The 22,183-nt window shown below is 58.9% G+C and overlaps 1 protein-coding gene across 1 annotated transcript in view; it reads left to right on the forward strand.

Moving 5' to 3' along the window:
• Positions 1-22,183, forward strand: part of CASTOR2 (cytosolic arginine sensor for mTORC1 subunit 2) — a 51,628-nt gene that overhangs the window by 12,995 nt on the left and 16,450 nt on the right. Inside the window, exon 2 of the mRNA XM_075564827.1 lies at positions 20,296-20,366. Within this exon, the coding sequence (XP_075420942.1) occupies positions 20,296-20,366 (71 nt within the window). The remainder of the gene's footprint in view (positions 1-20,295; positions 20,367-22,183) is intronic.

A 22,183-nucleotide genomic window follows, 5' to 3' on the forward strand; every position in this document is an offset into this window, starting at 1 on the left:
ATCTGTGCCTGAGTTGTCATTTTCTGGGCATTCCTTTCCTGGGCAGCATTTACGTTTTGACTGGATGCTACCCACCTCTGTAATAAGAGCTGTGTGTAAGAGCCTGGGGTCTTTAGGGAGCACTAGCTAGTCTGCAGGAGACTAAAGCTTCCCGGGTCTTTGAGGAGGAGTAGGCTCCATGCTGTGCTGTGAGCCACAGGTCAGCAGTTTGAGACGCCCCGCCGCCCCAAGGGGGAAAGGTGAGGCTTGCTGCCTCTGTCAAGACTCACAATCTCAGAAGCCCACAGGGACAGCCCCACCTTGTCCCAGAGGGTCGCTGGGAGTCAGAGTGGACTCGGAGGCAGTGCGTTAGGAAGGCCGTGGAGGGCACGGACGACCTGCTCTTCCCAAGCTGCGGAGAGTGGCTGGTTTCTACAACTTGTCTGTCTGCCTGTCTTGTCTGTCAGTCATGCAATCGGCTCTCTCTTCTCACTGCCGCCTGGGTCTTTGCCTCAACAGCTTCAGGCCCCACATGAGCTTTGAGTCGAGACAGACTCAGGTTCAAAGCCCAGCTCTGCTGTTCCCTCCAGCAGTTGGTTCCTGAGACCCAGGCGCCTGCCGGGCACTGTGGCTGACTCTGGGGAGACCGCAGGGAAGAACTCGGAGGCCCTGGCTTCCTGGGGCCAGCTGAAGACAGACCGTCAGCAAAACACGATTCAGGGATTAAGAGTCATGGAGGGAGTCAGAAAGCAAAAGTGGTAGTGGTAGTGGCTGGGTGGGGGGGAGGGATGGCCGTGGTGGATGGACGGGAGCCAGCCATGTTCAGACACAGGCCACAGAGGGAAGCGGCCAGGGCAGAGGCAGCAGCTCTGGGAACCCGAGCCTGGTGAGTGTCCGGAGCCTGAGGCAGGGCTGCCCAGGAGATGCAAGCGGGCGCAAGCGGTCACCCGGCTTACTCGCCCCGTTTCACAGTTGAGAAAACCAAGGTGCCAAGTGGCCCAGTAACCTGGCCACAACCATAGAGACCAATCTGAGAGGAGCAGGGATAGTTTTTTCCCTAACAGTTTTTATTATGAGGTAATTCCCATGCCGGAGGCGGCACCCTTGAACCCTGCACAACCAACCCAGTGGCGTTTGGCACGTTCAGAGGGTTGTGTAACCGTCCGAGCGAACTGCAGAATGCTTCCGTCACCTCCCCTTCCTCCCCCCCCCCCAGCTAGCTCTCACCCCACAACGCAGCCACTCATCAGCTTCCCGTGTGTGTAGAATTGCCTGTTCTGCACATTCTCATAGAAACGGGCTCCTATTGGACGCGCTGCCTGGTGTCTTTGGGTTGAGCCATTGTGTAGCCTGGACCAGGGCTCGCGTTCCCTCTTGGGCGAGACAATATCCGCACGTCGGTGGATGGCTGTTGGGGTGGGCTGTCGCGAGCACTTTGTAGAACGTCCAGCTGTCCCTGCGGGGTCTGTTATCCCCACTGTTGCAGCCACTGCATCGACCCAGCTTGTGAGGGCCTTGCTCTTGTTCGCTGCCCCTCCACTTTGCCAAGTGCGCTGTCCTCCTCCAGGGACTGGTCTCTCCCAAGACATGGCCAATGTATGTGAGACATTCGGCCGGACTTCAAATCCCAGTCTGAGCTGTCTGTTCTTCTAGCAGGGCCGGGCACGTTGAGTAGTCATCACCAACCCCATACTTTCCCCGCATCCATTACTCTGTGGCCCTCTAGTCGCGGTCCAGCTTTCACGCGGCTAAGAGGGAGGTGAGAAAACTGGAGCTTGGATCAGGGGCTCCTCCTCAGTCTTAAAGGCGACAGCCTATCTCTTCAATGCTCTCAAAGACCGTGTGCCGCCGATCGGCCCCGCGCAGGACGTGGTTGGAGTTCTTGACCGTGCGCCTTGCTTGTGGTGGGTGCTAAGTGGAGACCTTGACCATGTCAGTCTCTTTTCCTCTTGCTGTGGTTGCTGAGTGTCGGTTCCGCTGGAGGGTTTGGGTTTTCTTTACATTGGGTTGTGAGTCCATACAGAAGGCTGCCGTCTGTCTTCCATCTTCCCCCACAAGGGCTTACAGGCCTCCTCGCTTCCAACAAGCAAGGTTGTGTCCTCTGCATCTCGCCGGTGGCAGGTTGTACGGAGGATGGCGTGTGCAGTCGGGACGAGTGGGGGTTTGAACCCAGGGCCTCAGGCTCCAGAGCTCTCATTCTCCAACCACCAAGCTCACTTAGAGTGAGTCAGAGCTTGGTAACTGATGGAAGCCCTCACCGTCTGAGTGACCACAGTCCGGAGCCCTGAACCTCTGTGGGGCTCAGCTTCTTCATGGGCCAGCGAGCAAGATTCTGGGGACATGATGGTCTAGATAGAGCACCTAGTCCACAGCTGGCATCTCCTGGCGTCCGCTTAACACTAAGCTTGCAGGAACTTCGTGTCACCTCCCAGAGTCACCCTGGTAAGCAAAGGAAACAGGAACCCCCATGCCGACTCCTTAGTCCCCTCAAAGACCCCTTCCCGGTGCCTCCTACCTTGTACCTGCCCTGAGTTGTTGGGTGATGGTGGAGTCTGAGAGGGTGAGGTGAGCAGTCCCGTGATGAGAGGCTGGAGGGGGAGGGCAGCCTCCCTCGGGGACTGTGGACAGGGCCATGGTGGGGGGTGCTCTCTTGGACTTGCCTCTGACTCCAGCCTGCCCCCTCCACCCCCACCCCCTCCTCCCGCTCCCTGGAAGGCCTTAACTTCGTCTCAAAGTTCAGCCTTCTTCCTTCAGAGCTCAAAGTCACAGCCGCAGTGGCCGACGGGGTGGAGTCAGAGCAAAGTCTGACTTCAGTGTGCCTTTCCTGAGTGCCTACTGTGTGCGGGGCCTCGCAGGGGTCCCCCTTTGTGAGCCCTGTGGGGGCCGTTCCACCTCAGCTGACAGGGGAGTGGCGGCACCCACACGTGCCTGAGAGAGAGAGAGAGAGAGAGAGTGTGTGTGTGAGATCCACACGCGGTGGGCGGCAGAGCAGGGCTCGGCCCCAGCCCACCGCCGGCCCCGTCGTCTCAGCAGTTCATTCTAGAAGGAAGAGCCACACCAAGGGCCACAGAGGCACTTGTCATGGTCACCGGACTCTAACTTAGAAAATGGTTAAAATGGCAAGATTTTTGTTATATGCGTTTTCTCACGCTTTCCTCCAAATGAAACTGTGGTGATGATCCTGGTTTGGGTGCCCCCCCCTCCCCGTGCACATGTACTCTGGTAGAATGCACATGCTCCCATAGCCGCAGCTGCCGACACTGACCGTTTTCAAGTGTGCAGACTTCACCCACCGGGCCTGCATCCATCATCACTACCCATTGCCAGAAGGTTCTCAGCACCGCAGACAGACCCGGCTACCTGTGCCAGTCACCCTCACCCCTGAGCCCTGCCAATGTCTTCAACCCATCCTGCCACTCGGCAGCTAGGTGACTCTGGGCGGTTGTAAAGTTCTTTGAGCCTCAGTTTCTTCATCTTTCAGGCGTGAACACCCACATCTTTGGGTTCGTGTGAAGGCTCTGGGGGAAATTTTAGATCAGGGGCATAGATGTTACTTCTTATCTGCCATCCAGTAAAACTGCCCCTTGGGGGTTCTGAGCTTATGAATCTTGGTAGTACAAGTAGCCTGATCACTCACCTTGGAGAAGCTGGTGGGTTTGAACTGCAGACCTTAGGACTTGACTCTCAGCGCGTAACCCTCGGTGCTATACCTGGGCTCCTTTAAGGGCACCCAAACAACCCCGAAGTTAGCGGGCTGATCAGAACAGCCTTCTGAGGTTTCTAAGGCTGTGATTGTTCCTGGAATTGACAGCCTCATCTTTCTCCCTTGCGGTAGCTGCTGGGTTTGAACCCTTTACCTCGGTGTTGGCAACCCCAACCCTGAACCCAAGGGCTCCTGAAGGGCACACCCAGGGAGCTCACTGAGGCCCTCTATAGGGTTGCTGAGGCTGTAAGTTCTTAGAGGAGCAGACAGCCTCTCGTTTCGCTCCTGCAGAGCCATCTCCTGGGTTTGAACCACCAACCTTGCAGTTAGCAGGTTTTCATTCAAACAAACAAGCAGACACCCTCCTGTAATTCCCTGTTCTCCCATCACCCAGTCCCTGTCCCTAGGGGTACCCTGGTGCAGTCCTCGCAGGTATGTGCAGATGCGTCCGGGCTTCCCAACTTTTCCATCCGTCGGTGATGACGGCACTGCCTGCTGCGGCATGTTTTCCTCCAAACTCTCACCTTTCATGATAATTCTGCCTTGTTCGTTCTGACCACCGCTCTCCACCGGCGTACCCCTCACCTGTCAGTGTGTCATAGGCCGGTGGCTTGCGTGGCTGGTGCGGTGCCGGAAGCCATGCTCGCTTCCGAGGGAGCAGCCTCCGAGAAGCCGACGCACAGCACGGTGCCTTTGTCAGGTGGAGTGCCGGAAAACAAGCTCCTCCAAGAAGAGCTGTCCTCAATGCCGGGGGCGGAGCAAGCTTCCGAGACCCTCATTCGTGGATGAGGCAAGACTGGAAACGAGAAGGGACGGCTGCAAACATCCACTACCAGTCAGCACGTGGGGTGTGTGACCTGGACATGCGTCACGCTTGTGGAAGGAGAGGGTGGGTGAAAAGGGGGAGACTCAGCAAGGTGGTCTAACACAGCAGCTGCAGCAGTGGGCCCACGGTCACCACTGTGAAGATGGTGCAGGATGGGCAGTGTGCCCAGAGACTCTTGTCTCCATCCTTTGTTTTGAACCCATGAAGGGGATGGCAGTGGCGTAGTGGTTATAAATGGGGCTGCGAGCCATAAGGACCACGGTTCAAAACCACCAGTCGCTCCGAGAGAGAAAGTCGGGCTGTCTACTGCATGGAGGCACCATCTCGGGAGCTCGCAGGAGCGGTTCTGCCTGCCCCGTGGGGTCACTAGGAAGTGAGAGGGTGGTGATGGCTCGTTGGGTGCACAGGCAGTTGGGGTCGGTCGGTGCGGAATCCTGGGTCACAGTGTGTGGGGGCTGCAGCTTGCTTTCTCAGGTGTGGTGTTTCCTGGAGAGGCCCTGAGGAGGGGCGTCGCCCCTGGAGTGGGTGGTCCTGGGTGGGGGGCTGCCTCCCCCAGCCTCACGAGCACAGCATGTCATCCAGGGTTGACCACCTGGCAGGTGAAAATGCTTTTCCGGTAGCTTAGTCGTTACATGCTGGACTGCTAACCGCAAGGCCAGCAGTTCAAACCACCAGTCAACTCCACAGGAGAAAGACGGGGTTTGTACTCCCATCAAGAGTGTCAGTCTGGGAAACTCGCGGGGGCAGTTCTACCCTGCCCTAGAGGGTCACTATGCGTCAGCATCGACTCGATGGCAGGGCGTTTGGGTTGGTGTGTGTGTGTGTGTGTGTGTGTGTGTGTGTGTGAATCCCAGGTATACACTCCAGCATGCCTGTGTGCCCTGCCACCCCCCCGGCACGGGCCGTCGCCAGGTCATCACATCCCCACAGCAGGCTGCCCCTTCCATAGAAACGCTGACTTCATCGTCCTCAGTGACTGAGTTTGGCCTGTTTGTGACTGGCTGCCCTCCTCCCTCCTACACAGAGGTGAAGCCAGCCCCCACCGCACACACATATCCCCACCCTGTTCTCCCCCAGGCCCAAGGAGCCAGACCCTCCTCTGCCCGTCCATCCCCAACTGTCACTTTCAGGAATGCTGCAGTCTGTCCCAGGTCCCAGCGGTCACCCCCACCCCATGTCCCACACAGCTTCAGTGACAGGTGCCAGGCCTGGGGTCCAGGCTCCTTTGGGTCCAGGCTGGGTGGAGCAGGCCTTCCCTGGACCCTGGCTGGAGTGCTGAGTCTACACAGCGCTCATGTGCGCCAGGCGCCGTCAAGAAAGGGTACCATGGTTCTGACACCTGCCCCCCCCCCCCCATCCCCAGAGAAACTCAGGGAGAGCCAGAGAAGTCACTCACCTCCCTTGGGGACAAAGGGAACGCTGGTACCATGGCGGACCAGGCATGCTTGGACTCTGGGGCCTCTTGATGGGACCACCCCCTCCCCTTCTCAGTCAGCCGGGCACCTTTCCACAGTTCAGCTCCCCGCCCCTGAAGCCTTGGTTTCCTCCCCTGTAAAATGGGGCGCTCACTGGGACATAAATGGACTGTAAGCGCCGAGTTTCCATGGTTACGCTGTCATTTGGAGGGCGGCATGGCTCAGGGGCAGAGCCAGGCTAACCTATTGCAGGATGCTGGACGGGTCAGCGGAAGGCGGCCACTGTCCGTATGAACGAACCTCATGCTGCCAGTGGGCAGATTGTCCACACATAGGGGAGCTGACTCAGCCACTCTCTGTAATGACAACGTGTCCTGCTGATAGCATGCCTGTCCCCCGTCTCCACTCAGCTGCCTTGGTCACACTGGGCATGGCCCCAGGGACGCTGGCTGCAGCCAAGGAAGAAGTTTTAATAAAAGCGAACTACATGGCCCAAAGCCCTTGCCAGGCCTGGGGCCTGGATGTCCTTGCTGTGGGGAGGGCAGGCGACTGTCGGGCCTTTTCCAAGCATGCCTGGGCAGCCGGGAGCGGTGGTAACCGGTGAGGCAGGAGCATCCTGCAGGAGTGTTGGTGGGGAGGTTGATGGTAAAGAGCTTGTGGGGCAACAGCAGCTCACGTTGGGGCCTGGCAGGAGGGTTTTAGCCAAAGCTCGATGCCCCTGGTCAGTGACAGAGCATTTTGGAATGGTGAGGAGCCCGGTGGCATCGGGCTGGGTCTGCAAGGTCAGCAGTTGGAACCACCAGCCACTCTGGGGGAAGACGAGGCTCTCTACTGTCAGAAACTCACAGGGGCAGCTTGGCCCTGCCCTGTAGGGTCCCTGTGAGTCAGATCCACTCGCTGCCAGGGAGTTTGGTTGGTTCTTGACAACCCTCAGGCAGGTAAGCTCACACAGCCCTCCCGCCGAAGGAGCCCAACGGCCGAATGAGTCCCATCTGCCTGGGCTGACAGGACAGGAGACCTGGGCCCGCAGGACAGGAGACCTGGGGCTCAAAGGACAGGAGACCAGGCCTCACAGGACAGGAGACCTGGGCTCGCAGGACAGGAGACCTGGGCTCGCAGGACAGGAGACCTGGGGCTCACAGGACAGGAGACCTGGGGCTCAAAGGACAGGAGACCTGGGGCTGACAGGACAGGAGACCTGGGCCCGCAGGACAGGAGACCTGGGGCTCAAAGGACAGGAGACCAGGCCTCACAGGACAGGAGACCAGGGCTCATAGGACAGGAGACCTGGGCTCGCAGGACAGGAGACCTGGGGCTCACAGGACAGGAGACCTGGGGCTCACAGGACAGGAGACCAGGGCTCACAGGACAGGAGACTTGGGCTGACAGGACAGGAGACCTGGGCCCGCAGGACAGGAGACCTGGGACTCACAGGACAGGAGACCAGAGCTCACAGGACAGGAGACCTGGGCCCACAGGACAGGAGACCTGGGCCCACAGGACAGGAGACCTGGGCTCACAGGGAGTGGGGCTGCTCTTGCCTGTCCTCTGGAGTCCAGAAAGCCAAGCTCGGCCCTGGGGTCCTCTGTGGTTCAGCTCCACGGAAGGTCCTTCCCTGAGTGTGTGCCCTCAGGCCTCACCCTCGCTGCTGTCCACTTGCTTCTCGGAGCATCTCCTCCTCAGAAAACTGACCCGACCCCTAGGGTGTCACAGTGCTCCACAGGATGTTTTAGAAGCGGATCACCTTGGGGTAGATTCGAACCTCCAACCTTTCGGCTAACAACTGAGCAGGTTACAGTGCACACCAGCAGGGACTGCCTCTCCTCCTCAGTTGGCGTGCGTCCTGTACAGGAAAGCCGTCATGTCCCCACCCTGTCCCCTGTGCTCCCACACTACCTCCACCTGCCCATGTCCCCACGGGCACACGCTGGTTGGAGCGATAGGGAATTGTCCTCCCTGTGTCCTCGGTCTCGGTGAAGACTGTGAACGTGTAAATGACCAGGAGATCTTTCCTGAGGAAGAGCAGTGGTTACGCGTCAACAGCCTTGTGCTCCGCCGGCCTTCTGAAGCCCCAGGTGGAACCGGAGCCCAGACTGGCCCCTGGTGCCGGTGGTTTTGGGGCGAGCCGCCGTGGAATGGCTAGGCGGCGACAGCATCTGGAGCCACAGGCCGTGGAGGGCAAGTCGGCTCCATTTCAGGTAAAGGATACCTGGATCTGAGTGAATGGTGCAGAACAAGGTTCTAGAACAGTGCGGTCCACATCAGTAGCCTTCCACCACCTGCGGCTGTGGGAATTTATGTTAACAAAGATGATCGATGGTGCCAGCAGAGAAGATCGAAGGTGCCCGATCGTTGGACCACCAGAAGACGAAGCCAGTCTGTCTCGGAAGGACAACTAGAATGCTCCTTAGAAGGAAGGGCAGCGAGGCTTCATCTCTCCTGCTATGGACGGACTGATGGACAAATTAGTTGCTTGACCAGGACGTCATCCTTGGTAAAGAGTCGGTGGGAAAGCAGAAGACCACCCCCCCCAAGGACGGTGACAGAGCAGTGGTGACAGTGTTGGACTTCAGCAGTGCTGAGAGAGGCTGCACAGGAGCCGGGCCAGGCCCCATCCTCTGTTGTGCACGGCCCCAGGAGTCCCCCCTGGCTCCCCCACACTTGACTACTGCGAAGGCAGTCAGAATGCAGAGCCTCGGGGCACTGGGCATGCTCCCAGTCCTCTGTGGCTCCTTCGTGGGCAGAGCACGTGAAGACCATGTCCGTCGTGGCAGGAAACTTGATGGAAGGCACAGCACTGTTCTGGAAGGTTCATTCTGGCTTCGTGAGAGAGAAGACCAGGTTCCTTTGGCAGTGATTGTCCGGCTCGGGGCTGGAAGGAGTGGGGTCCTACACAGCCATCCCTAGATAAGCATGCCTGCTCCAGATAAGCAGGTAACCGCAGGCATGGTGCGGTGAACAGGGTGCTGGCGAAGGTATAAGGATGGCTTCTTCCTGGCATCCCAGCCACTCGCGTTTCACTGCTCAGCCTTCTGCTCCAAGATGCCTTCCCCAAGTGCTGGCTCTCGGAGCCTCCCTCCCGGGTGTGACAGGGAGATTTTGCGTCCACCTGGTTGGGCTAGGATTCCCAGCCATTTGGCAATGGGAGCCCCCTTGGTGACGTGACCGAACATGACGTCATCAGCTCCACGATGGGGGGGATGTGCTGTGAGCAGCTAAACAGTTGTGGGAAGATGAGGGTGGAGGGCACCCCAGAGACGTGTCCTCCCTGCAGGGTGTGCCCTGCTCTTGTGGAAGCAGACTGGGAAGGTTTGCCCCCTCCTGCTGGTCCAGATCCTGCACCCAGCTTTGTTAGCCTGCCACCGTGCCTGCCCACTCTGGGAACCATCAACCTGGCAGATGGCTTGTCAGCCTTGGATCCCCCGCCTCTGCTCCACCAGCCTGTGGTTTTCCCACTTCCCGATGGGTCAGTCAGCCCCAGCAGCTACGTGAGCCAGGAAAACCCTCCAAATTAACATTCGAGCCAGTGGATATGGACCATGCTGGACTGAGCTACTAGATGTGGAATCACACGCACACAAACACACACGCACGCACACATGCACGTGTACACTGCCGGTTTTGCTTCTTTGAGAACCCTTAGTCTAATGTGCCAGGCGCCCTGCTCCACGTCTCTCCCGTGTAACACGCGTGGTGCTCTGAATCTCACTGCTGCGGCTGTGTTCTGACCTTGAGGGTGACCCGGTGGCCCAGAGGCACGGGAGTAGGATATACGGAGGGGGGGCAGGGGGGGCTTCAAAAAGGGAGGACGGGATAATGCAAGGGCATCTGACTGACTGCAATCGGGGCAGTCGGTGGAGGGGCTGCAAGGGAAACATGTGTTTGTGGGCACCATGCTCAACGCGGGACAGGGACGAGCAGGCTAGGCAGGGGTGCTGCCACCCAGCCTTGGGCTCCAGGCCTGGGCTGTCCCAGGGTAGTGGCCTGCGTGGTTCCTCCACCATCACAGGACACTTCAGTTTCATCTGGTTCCCATTTCACACAACCTATTCCTGCCTCTGTCATAGGCAGTCCAGGGGGTTCTGGGAACCCCAGGAGCCAAGCCTTCACACACAGACAACCCCTCACCTGTTTACAAAAAAAAAAAAAGCCACTCAGTGAACCTATAGGACAGGGCAGAACTGCCCAGGTGGGTTTCCTTGACTGGAACTCTCTGCAGGAGTAGAGAGCCTCTTCTGGCTCCCATGGAGCTGCTGCTGGTTTCAAACTGCTCACCTTGCAGTTGGCAGCCACATGTGTAGTCACTGCGCCCCCTGGGTGCCTGCTCAGGAAACGGCCCCTAAGACCAGAGACCCTGGGGGTCTGTGAAGGAAAGGCTGGTCTCTGGAGACCAGGTATGTTTTCTTTGGCCACAGTCTGGTGTTTTTTGTTTTTCAATCACACCAACATTTGCAAATGGAGACAGAGCATAAAAAGCTGGATGTCCGTTCTTTCTGGGAAAAACTGGGAAGAGCTTACCACCCAGAGCCCACACGGTGGCAGGTTGAGTCACGCCACCCCCACTCCTGCCCTCAGCAGGGAAGGAGCCCCGGCAGCCCGGCTCCCTCCCAGCCCAGGGGCCCCGACAGCATCACTGTGCTTTCAGCAGCCTGTCTCAATGCTCCAAGGTGCAGGGCAGATGAGTGGACTGAGAGGGCTCCAAGTGGCCTCTGCAGAGCGAGGCCCGGTCCCTGTTCTGTGTGCTTTGTTCTCGGGCGTGGTTTGCCTCACGCCTGGATCTCGGCTGCCTGCCCTCGCGGCCCTGGGAGCTGTGACCCGGGGTTTGGAGGATTCCAAGTCCTTCCCCGATGGCATTCCTGTTCCTTCCCACCAGCCTTGGGCTTCCTGTCCCCTGCAGGCACCCTGCAGGCACCCAAGCACACGTGCTCCTGGAGCAATGGCGGGTGCCTTGCTGCAGCTACACACACTGGGAGAGCCGAGGGGGCTTCCGAGACAGCAGGACCGCGCAGTGTTTCCACAGACTTTTTGAAGTTCGTGTGTACGTGTGTGTGTATTTTGTGACCATATATAGGCTAGTGTTGTGTACACACACATGTAGACATCAGTTGTGAAAGTATATGAGGGGGCATGACATGTGAGGTTTGTGAGCCAATGGGATTTTCCCCATGAACTGTCCGGTGCTCCGGTCTGTGACAGCCTATGCCAACCCAGTACTGTCCCCAAATGGGATTCGAGGACAGTCTTCTAGTTGTGCTGCCCTCCAGGGTGGCCTCCGCCTGCATTATTCTCTTTGCACATGCGTGCGTGCACACACACGCACCCATGCCCCCTGAGCAAACACACCCTCCTCCCCATCCTGATTCCTGAGCCTCTACTCACCGCCTGCCCCAAGCCAGGGGTTTGTCCTTCCGCAGCTGACAGAGGTCCTCCGTGGGCTCAGTGTCTGTCAGGACTGCTGCTCCCCCTATGCCCCTTTCTTCAGGCACCCTGCTCAGCACACCCCCCTGGAGGTGCCTCTGTGCCAGTTCCCAGCCTGCCCACTGCCCCTCCCCCCGGAACTGCCTCGGGAGTCAACTACCACCTGGGCTCCTCTGAAAACAATCCCATCTTCTCCCTTCCTGCTGCTCCAAGCCCCATCCTGTCACACACATTCCAGAGCCTTCCAACCAGGCAGACGACGGACCACAGGGGCCCAGAATTTGATGAGTTGGATCCTTGGGTTGTGATCATGCTGACTTGGACCGTGTGTTCATGTATTATTTCAATAATCACCCAGAGAGTTGCCCCCCACCCAGCTGCAGCGGTGACAGTAACTGCTGCCTGCGCGTGTGTCTGTTGGCGTAGTGGGTTACTCGCTGGACTGCTAACCGCAAGGTCAGCAGTTCGAAACCACCAACCACTAAGAGGGAGAAAGAGGAGGCTGTCTGCTTCCATAAAGTGATACAGCCTCTGAAACCCCCAGGGGCAGTTAGTTCTGCCGTGTCAGAATGGACGGGTGGCGGTGAGTTTGGTTTGTGTGGGTTTTGAGGGTGTGTGTGTGTGTATGGCGTGTGTAGACACACATCTGTGATCGTGAAATTGATTTCACGGTGACTCGTGGGGACCCACGAGTCTCCCAATGGTGGGTTTTCCCAAAGCGGTCACCAGACCTTCTGTGAAGCAGCTCTGAGTGATCCCGGACACCTGCCGTTAGCAGCTGGTCACCTTAATGGTTGGCACCAGTGTGCGGCTTCCGTAGGTTTGCCCAGCCCTGCACTACACCCGGGTCTGGGGTACAGTGCTGAGTGCCCACCTTGGAGGCAGCCAGGGCTGGAGGTGGCTCCCTGGCACATCCTCCCCAGGCCCCTGGCTGCGGGGTGCTGGCAGCAGTATTTCTGAGCTCCCCCAGCTCTGCAGGTGCTGCTTCTAGGTGCACCCACATTCTTGTTGAAACCTTAGAGTGGGCTCCCAGCGACCCTGTGCGCCACAGAACGAGACTGTCCGGCCTAACAAGTGTCCTTATGCTGGAGCCTGTGCCAGCCCTCTCATCGAGGGGGGGCCTTCCTCTCGTTCACCGCCCCTCCGCTTTCCCAAGCATGGTGTCCTTCTCCAGGGGCCCGTCTTCATGCCCACGGTGCATGAGACCGAGTCCTGGCCTCTGAGGAGCATCCTGACTGTCCTTCTTCCCAGACAGATGTGTGGTTCTTTGGCCGCCCCGGGGCTTCCAGTAGTCTTCACCAGCACCCTTCAAAGGCCTTCCTTACTGAGTGTTCACCCTGCCGTGAGAATCCCACGGCATTGCTCAGGTGCCCCGTGCTCTTCAGAGCAACGTCCCTGCTGGTCCTCAGGGTAAAGAGGGCGCGTGCAGCAGCTAGGTCGTTGCTCCCACTGCTGCTTCCGTGAGCACCGCCTGTGGACCCAGGCCTGTGCTTTGCCCTGCACCCACTGCTGGGGGAGGGGGCGTGGCCTCACAGCTGGGGGAGTGGTCTTCTGGGCCCCTCCCCCATGGTTTCCCAGCCCACTGGGTTCCTTTGCAGAAGAGACCCTCAGTCCCTGAAGAGCAGAGTTGAGACCCGTGGACTGTTGGTTAATAGAAGAGGCTGCGTCAACAGAGCTTTCTCTGTGGGGCGAGTGGCCTTGCCAAGGCGTGAGCTCCCCCCCTCCCCAACTAGGGCTCTGCTCGCTGAGGCTGGGCGGCCATCAGTCCACTGCCAAAGGAGACCGACCGCACAGTGACCTCCCCGTCTTGGCTCTGTGACTCGCCCAGACTCAGCCTCTGCGTGCCGGTGACTCCTAGAAGGCTCTGCTTTGGTGGTTTCAGTGGGCGGAGGTGGGGAGGCAGAACCCAGAGGGCAGGGCCAGTGATCCCACCAGTGAAATAAATGGTCACCCCAGTTTCTCTGTCCATCCATCTGTTCATGGATTCAGTGCCACACAGGTCGGTTTTATGGGTGTGGGGCTCACCAGTCAGTGGCCCTCCCCTGCTCAAAGCAACTCACCCCCACCCCCACCCCCAGCTTGCCTTCCCAGAACAGGGCTGGTGGCCCCTGTGTGCCAGCAAGAGGTCGGGGCATTCAGCTGGGCTCGGCATCTGAGAGTAAACAGATCGCGTTTCCAGCGTCAGGCACGCTGGCCACCATGGGCAGTCTCAGCCCTTGAAAATGAGAGTGCGCTTCTTCCTGGGCATGACTCAGCCCCCGCGCCTCGGTGGGGCAACCCCAGGTCGTGGTCCTGACTGGCCTGGCAGTTGGCACAGGCCAAGCCCACAGGGGACAGCAGCTGGTGTGCGGTGTGGCTTCACCCCGCCAGACGAGGGGCAGCTCCGCCTCACCGCACTGCCTCCGCTTCCTCATCTGTGCCGTGGGGGCCAGCCCTTCCTGTCTCAGCAGGGTGCTGGGAGAAGGAGCCTGGGACCCAGGGCTAGGACTTGGGGGTGACGGAGTTTATCTGGTGGATCCGGAAACCAAACTATGGGGACTGAGGGGGGTGTGTGCATAGAAAAGGGAAAACAATGCACTATCATCCAGGAAAAGAAAACCAAAAAGTGTCAACCTTTTTGTTATTTTTGCTCTCTTCATTTTCAAGAAATAAACCATTGCCCTATAGAAACGAACAACCTCACGGCCATGACGTTAATGGCGACCCCCTTGGGCAGGGCAGCGCTGCCCCTGTGGGTGTCCGAGACTGCCGCTCTGTGCGGGAGTGGAAAGCCTCCTCTTTCCTGCGAGGAGCAGGCTGGTGGTTTCAAACTGCTGACCCTGTGGTTAGCAGGCCAACTCGTCACCAATACGCCCCCAAGTCTCCTTAGGGGTGGTAGTGAATAGTGACTAGCAGCACCCACTAAAAGGTGGGGGTCACGTTCACCCAGGGGCATCTGGAAGGAAGGCAGGCTGGTGATCCCCCTACTGGGGAATTCAAGCGGGGAGAGGACACCTGAGGACTCCGTTCTCCTTGGTCACACATGGGTCACCAAGAAGGAGGACGGACTATGGTTGTGTAACTGGGGTGGGGGGGGGCTAATAGCACACACCCCCCTTGTGCTTGGTGGCTTGAACAAAACCTCAGAAGGAAAACCCAGGGCCAGCTCCTGAGAGTCCCCATCTGGGAAGACCTGGTGGAGCCACACGGGGTGGGTCAGGGGTCAGGAGGGACCTGTGGTATGACCTGGGAAGGGGCCCCAAGAGCCCTCCACCCCCACCCAGACAGGAGAGGGGCTGAGGAACCGAAGGGGAGTGCACAGCCAGAAAGTGGGAGATCAGGTGGGCCGGGAGCCGTGGAGGGTTCCTGCAGAGGAGGGGGGCCTGGCAGGGCGGCCTCAGGGGAGGACCAGGCAGTGGCAGAGGGGTGAGGGCTAGTGCAGGGAGCTGGAGGAGATGAGGGAAGACTTATTTTCGGGTGAAGGAAACCTGAGCCTGTGTGTCAGCTACCAGGCAGCAGCCACATCTGAGCCCCAGCCTGCAGGCAGGAGGGAGGGGGAGACGATGGCCTTGGGGCCACTTTTCTGTGGCCTAAAACCAGACACCAAACTCGATCCCATCAAGCGGGGCCCAGTGGGACAGAGTGGAGCTGCCCTGTGCATCTCTGAGAAGTCACTCTTCACAGGAACGGAGAGCCCACCTTTGTCCCGAGTGTGACTAGTGGTTTCTAACTGCGGACCTTGCAGTTAGCAGGGCTATTGGGTAACCACTGTGCCCCAGGGCTCCCTGGAGGTGGAGGATGGAGGGAAGCATTGAGACTGGGGGGAGGGGATCTTTGCTGTGTCTGTCTGCCGCATGGGAGGTGTGCACTGGGGAGCCGTAGAGAGAGGCAGGGCGGCCAGCAGCTCTTGCTCCGTGGTGGGGGTTCTGAGCTGGAGGCCACCTGGGGGACGGGGGTGGGCATCATCCGAAGAGATGTGTCCGTCTCTAAGAATTCAGGCAAACCTGCTGCATCAGTCAAGTCTGACTCACAGTGACTCTGTAGAGCAGTGTTTCCCAAAGTGGGCAGTACCGCCCCCTGGGGGTGGGAATAATTGAAGAAGGGCAATTCTGCAGAAATTATACACTTTATCTTAGATTATGGATGAGAGTAAGTATTAGCTTGGAGAGGGCTGAGTCTGACAGGAGGCAGGGCACCAAATAAATTTGGGAACTTCCCCGTGGGCTCCCCAAGGCTGGCTGTCTTTTCAACAGAAGCCATGGAGCACACCTTTCTGGCGGATAGCGATAGAGTGGCTTAGAACCACTGACCTCTGGGTCACAGCTTTGTCCAACACTGCTGCCCCCGAGAACCGCGGTGGAGAGGCCACAGGTCACCCCGGAGGCTTCTCAGGTGACTCAGAGTCGCCAGGCCACCAGACCACAGCACTGGCTCCAGAGTCCTGCCAGCGCAGGGCCAGGCAGCTCGGGACAAGTGCAGGGGCTACGGTGCGCATGGCTGTTGCCAGGAGCAGCGAGCCTGTTCCCACTTAGCAACCCCACGGTGTGCTGTCTGACCACCATGGCTAAGCCTGACTCCCGTTGCTGCAGCCACTGTGCCGTGGTGTGTGCCCTCCTGGTTGGAGCTGAGGTGCAGTGAGCTGAGTGAGGTGGCCAAGATGCCAATCAGGCCAGTCGGAAGGAGGGAAAGGAGCCCATTCTATTTGAGCGTCTCCGAGTGCCTGGCGCGATGCAGACCCCATCGGTGGTGTTAGACCCCTTTTACAGGGGAGGAGGGGGCTCGGAGGCTGTCCGACCCAGACCCTCTGGGTCAAAAGCATCCTCGGTTTGGGGGGACAAAACAACATCCCTGTTCCCCTCAACACCATGGGGTCCAGATGTAGACCCAGCTGTGGCCCCGGGGCCCAAGTCAGAGTGGAAATGGCTCCCCAGAAAACCTCCCCTCCTTCCAAGGCTCATAGCAGACCCACTGCCCTCGGTCAGTTCTGACTCAGAGCTCCCCCCAGCAGAGGGTTGCAGAGACTGCCTGAGCAAAGACAGGAGCACCTGGTAGCCTTGAACCACCAGCTCGGACACACCTGCTGTTGTTAGGTGCCATTGATAGCCACAACCCCGAGCGGAACACCGCTCGCCCGGTCCTGCACCGTCCTCATAGCGGGTGACCCTCTGCTTGGGACACTCACCCCAGTCACCAAGGGCCCTGCCAAGCCCGCATCTGCCTCTCCCGACTGATGGGGTGTGGGCACAGTGGGCACGCAGCAAACTCACTGCCATGGGCAAAAGTAGGATCTGGCCTCCCACACCCAACGTAGACATGGCTCCCTTTATTTCTACTGACATCACTGCTCCGGGCTCCCCACATGGTGGGCAGCTCAAATCCACCAGCCGCTCCAAGGACACAAGATGAGGGTGTCTGCTCCCGTGAAGATCCACGTCTCAGAAACCCTGTAGCGCAGTTTTCTCCACCTTCCTCAAACCATGACCCTTTCATACGGCGCCTCAGGCGGTGGTGACCCCCAGCCAGAAAATTATTTTTGTTGCTGCTTCATCACTGTCATTTTGCTACTGTAATGGATCGGGTGGCCCCTGTGAAAGAACCATTCCACCCCACCCCCCAAAGGGGTCTCGACCACAGATTGAGAACCACTGCTGTAGAGGGTCGCCATGAGTTGGCTCAGTGGCCGTGGGCTTGGCACTCCATAAAAGCACATTTTTAAAGGATTTACCATGTTTTAAAATTTTTATTTATATGAAAAGATCATTTTATTGGGGCTCTTACAGCTCTTAAAACCATCCATACATCCGTTGAATCACACTTATTTGTACCTATGTTGCCACCATTCATTTCTAGTCGGGCACTTTCTATTGAAAAGCTGTAGTTTTCATAGTTTCTTTTAAATCTTGAAAAGTGTACAGTGATGTCCTCCCAAGATTGAGCCGTGGTGACCAGACTTCCTTGGGGCTGAAGTGACCCTGGGGTGTTCCCAGACTGGGGACCAACTTGATTCTTGGGGTGCATCACAGTAAGCCGGGCCCCTCCCTGGGCCTGGGGTGTAGGGCCGTGTGCCCCATCTCCCTCCCTGCTCTTCCCACTGGAGCCTGTGCCACAGAGACCGAGGCACGGGGCGCACTGCCCGACGCGCTAGGCTCCCATCCTCCCAGCTTGTGAGCTGTGAATGGACAGAGTCCTGGCACCTCAGCCCATCCGCGATCCCGGGGCCTGGGATTCCTCTTGGAGACGGATACCCTGTGGAGCTGGAGCGGACTGCTGCGGGAGAGGAGAAGAGACCACACCTGGGCAGAGCTGGTCTAACCTGGGGAGAGGCTGATGTGGAGTCTGGACATGGGGGCGGGCGGGAGCCAGAGGCTGTAGCTGTGGCAGAGCCATCTTGGGAGGAGAATTAGGGAAAGGTAGAGGGGGAAGAGGCTGCCAGTGGGCACTGACCATCCACCTAGGTCACCGGCAGCCCTCAGTGCACATCCTGAGAGTACGGCCCCCAGCTGCCAGGAGTCGGGCAGACAGGCCGCATCCACGGTATATTTATACCCCGTTCACACAGCCCCTGGCTGCGAGCCCACTGGGAGAGCCCCTCCCCCAGTCTGTCGTGCGTCCCTGCAGGTCTGCCTCCCCCAGAATGCCGGGTCAGCAGCCCTGCTAGCACCTTCCTCCCCAGAGCGGGGCGCATGTCAGAGCCACCCTGTTGATGTGCACGGTGGGCGGCACGTTTGGGCTGCTAACCACAAGGTCAGCGGTTTGAATCCACCAGCCACATGGTGGGAGAAAGACAAGGCGGCCTGTCCGTAGAGTCACTGAGAGTCAGAATCGACTCGATGGCAGTGAGAGGGGAGGGTTTGTTTTTTTCCAAGCATCCCATCTTCCAGGCCTGGTTTGGCGAGATACAAAAACAGTTAATGCACTGCTGCTAGAGCCAAAACGTGACGGTTCTAATCTGCCCGGAGGTGCCACAGAGAAAAGGCCTGGCTGCCACTCCCCACCTCAGCCCCCATCAGCTGTTGAAAGCCCGTGGGGGCCTTTCTCTGGACCCACTCTGGCTGCCCTGGGTCAGAGTTGACCCAGCTGCAGCTGGTCTGCATGTCCTTGTGTGAATGCTGGACACCCTGGGGTCCAGGGGGTAAGCCTGAGACTGGTGCCTGAGGGCCGGGTCCAAGGAGCCAGCTACCCTGTGGGAGAGCGCTGGGCGCTGCCCTCACAGAGGTGGACAGCCCCCAGGGCCGCGGAGAGCAGTCCCACTCGGTGCAAGGAGTCGGGTTGTGTTGGGTGCACATGTGGGTGCACGATTGAGGAATGACCTCTGCCCCACAGCCCCCCCCCCACCAATCATGACCCCAACTCTACCTTACAAATCCAGCTAGACCAGAGCATGTGCACAGGTACAGATAAGAGCTGGAAACAGGGAATCCAGGACAGATAAACCCCTCAAGATCAATCGAGAGTAGCCATACCAGAGGGGAAGGGGAAGGTACGGTAGAAAGGGGGAACTGAACACAAGGATCTACATACAACCCCCTCCCAGGGGGACAGACAACAGAAAAGTGGGTGAAGGGAGACATTGGTTAGTGTAAGACATGAAAAAATAATCATAATTTATAAATTATCAAGGAGGGAGGGGAAAGATGAGCTGATACCAAGGGCTCGAGTAGAAAATATTTAGAAAGCGATGGCAACAAATGTGCATATGTGCCTGACACGATGGATGGATGGATGGATTGTGATAAGAGCCGTACCCCCAATACAATGATTTTTTAAAAAGAAGAAGAGGGATCTCTGGGCAGGGGCCGGCTTGGGGTGCTTAGAAGTAGCCACTGGCCTGCAGGTCTCTGGGTGGGTGGGCTCCTTCACGTCCCCTGGGTGCCAGCTGGGGAGCAGCTCCGGACCCTCTGTGTGTGGCCACCATGCCAGGCTGTCCTCCTCAGGGATGGGTCTTATCCTCTGCCGGCAACCCATGGGGAGCCCCGTGCCCCTGCTGAGGGCCCGCGGTGCAGCTGGAGGCCGGCGGGAGAGCAGGGTGTGCTGGCTGCCTCCGGAGCCCTGTCCTGTCCGTTTTCACCCCGTCCACGTGATGTCGGTCTGTCGGTCCCCAGCTGCCTAGCTCACTCACTGGCGGCCACTGTCTCTGCTCCTCCTGATGGCTGAGTTTGTGCTCTGGGCTCAGGCCGTGCTGATACCATGTGAGGTGCCACTGAGCTGTTCCCACCCATAGTGACCCCGTGCACAACAGAGCCACACACTGCCGGGGAAATGACCACAACGTGGCCCCTGCCATGATGTCCTCTCAGGCTCACCGTCTGTTGGGGCAGCTCTGGAAGCATGGGGTATTGCAGGATGGTGCCCCCTGGACCAAGTGACTGAGGACTGTGTGAACATAACCAGCTGCCCATAGTATGCCCGCGGACGGAACAGAGAGGCCCAGAGCAGTGCCTGGCACTGCCCTGGGGAGCTGATGGTCTCGTTTGGGACAGGATGGGCAGCGGGCATCGCAGGCTGAACAGCATTTCCAGGGAACAGTGTCAGGCCCTCAGGAATGCTCGCTCCAGATTGTGACGGGTGCTAGCCACGTAACCAGGACAGGGAGGCCCACCCGGGGCCCCGTGGGTTGCATTGAAAACGCCGCTTGGAGCTTGAAAGTGGGAGGGAGGGACGGGGGCAAATTCCTTGCCATCTCTCAGCTGCTCCGTCCCTTCCTGGAAGAGAGGGATATGGGACTTGGGGCCCGGACTGAGCCCAAGGGACTTCCTGACATCTCAGCAGTCCTGAGACCTAAGTCAGAGCTGGGGGAGCAGCGGCAGAGCCAGGTGATGCCCCTCAGTTCCCCGACAGCCTGCAGGGGGATTCTGGTTAAACAGGGGGCTCTGCTGTGTCACACTGATGGGGAGTTGGGGGTGCCACCCCCAGGCCTACCCAGGAGGAGCGGGACTAACTCCCCGTTCTTTCTTTCTGTCTGTCTGTCTGCCCAGATGCAAATTCTTCAGCCTGACAGAGACGCCGGAGGACTACACCATCATCGTCGACGAGGAGGGCTTCCTGGGTAAGTGGCTGCCGCCTGCTGAGGCCTGGGGCTCCATTGGCAGGTCTGCAGCCGCTTCCTTCTCTCTCCGTGACCCTGACTGACGCTCCTCTGCCTGCTCTCAAGCCTGCCCTGAGGAAGGTTCCAGACCTTAAAGGGTCCACAAGGCTCAGAGTCCCGCCCTCCCTACCCCCCAGCCGTGAGTGAAACAAGCAGGAAAGAGGAGGGGCCTGGACCATCAAGCACCCGCTGTGAAAACGGCTTGTGCTCACGGCTAACGCAAAGGTTGCGGGTTCAAATCCACCGACACGGGAGAAAGGCCTGGCCACCTGCTTCTGTAAAGCAGCCCAGAAAACCCTGAGGGACCACCGGGTGGGGGGTGGTGTTGCTTGTTTGTGAGGTGCCTCGCGGCAGTCCCCACCCCTGGCGACCCTGTGCGCACCACTGCCCCGCCCTGGGCCACCTGCGCCACCGGCCTGTGCCTTGTCGAGGACCTTCCTCGGTGTCGGTGCCCATCTCCAGGGCCTGGCCTCTCCCGACAACACGTCCCAAGGACCTGGGGCGAAGCCTCTCCATCTTGGCCTCCGCCTTCCCGTTAGGCAGACGGTGTGTCCTGCCAGACCATGGTGCTGTCTGTGTTCTTCTCCAGCACTGTGGTTCCTTACCAGGTGTTTAAAATGCCGCTGGTCCTCGCACCCCCGTTTGAGGGACCCCAGTTATGATCTCCCTCTGCCACACCTGTACGTAGCACTTTTGAAAAATAGAATTTGCATTGCAGCAAGCCATCGCTGTTCCAACGCGGGCAGGGAGTGCTTGTTAGTTAAATCCACCGAGTGCCGCCGCGATCGCCACTACTCGCCCCAGGAGGAAGCCTGGACCCCAAGAGCAGCTGCTCCCCACTCACCCCCTGCCCTGCGCCCCTGGCCCCGGGAGCATTTGCGTTGAAGTTTATGATGTGTTACCAGCTCTCCAGCCACAAGGGGTGACTTTGAAGCACTGCTGGGCTGCCAGGCACCAGGCCAAACTGCTCCCAGCGCTCCCAGAGGACTCGCAGGTTCAAGGCCACCAAGAGGTGCCTCAGAAGACAGGCCGGCACTCTGGTGCCCCTAAGCCAGCCACGAAGAACTCCTGAGGCCGGCTCTCACCTGGTCTCACCAGGGAGGAGCAGGAGGGTGGAAATTCGCCTTCCACTGGACCCGCGGAAGCCGGCAGGTCCACTCGGAGCTGCTCCATTCCATTCTTAACGGGCAGGGGACGCAGCCCATTGGGTGTCTTTCTAAATTGGCATCCTGCCCCAGAGATGGCTCCTAGTGACCTTGTTCCTTAAGTGCACGGGGTGTTTGTTTGAACGTTGTTGATGATCGTGTCTGATTGTTGTCCTGGGAGACGCTGTGTCTTGAACTCCGGGCTCTCGCCAGCTCTGGCAGGCGGAGTGGTGGATGCACACCCAGGGGCGTCTCGTGCCAAGACGGACGTGGGGAGGCTGCAAAGAGCTGGCACAAACATTGGGGCTTTAGCCTGAGATGCAAGAGTGGACGCCGACCTTAGGGGAGTCTGCCTCGAGGAGGAGCCCCGTGGAGGGGCTGGGGCCGTCAGATGGAGGAGAATCTAGATCCCAGATCTGGATTGACTGGGAGCTCTCCCCACATCCCCGCCTGTGTGTTGTCCCGTGGAGGAGCCGTCCATCTCTTGGTCCTTCTGATATCCTTGTGCAGGCACGGAAGGCTTCCTGGAGGAGGTGAGACTGAAGAGCTGAGGGGACCTGGGGGAGGAGAGAGCCTACCAGGGCGCAGGGTTGACTAGTTGACCAGTCCAGCCTTCGGAAGGAGCCCACGTCG

This window comes from Tenrec ecaudatus, chromosome 12, assembly GCF_050624435.1.
Source record: "Tenrec ecaudatus isolate mTenEca1 chromosome 12, mTenEca1.hap1, whole genome shotgun sequence".
NCBI classification, from domain to species: domain Eukaryota; kingdom Metazoa; phylum Chordata; class Mammalia; order Afrosoricida; family Tenrecidae; genus Tenrec; species Tenrec ecaudatus.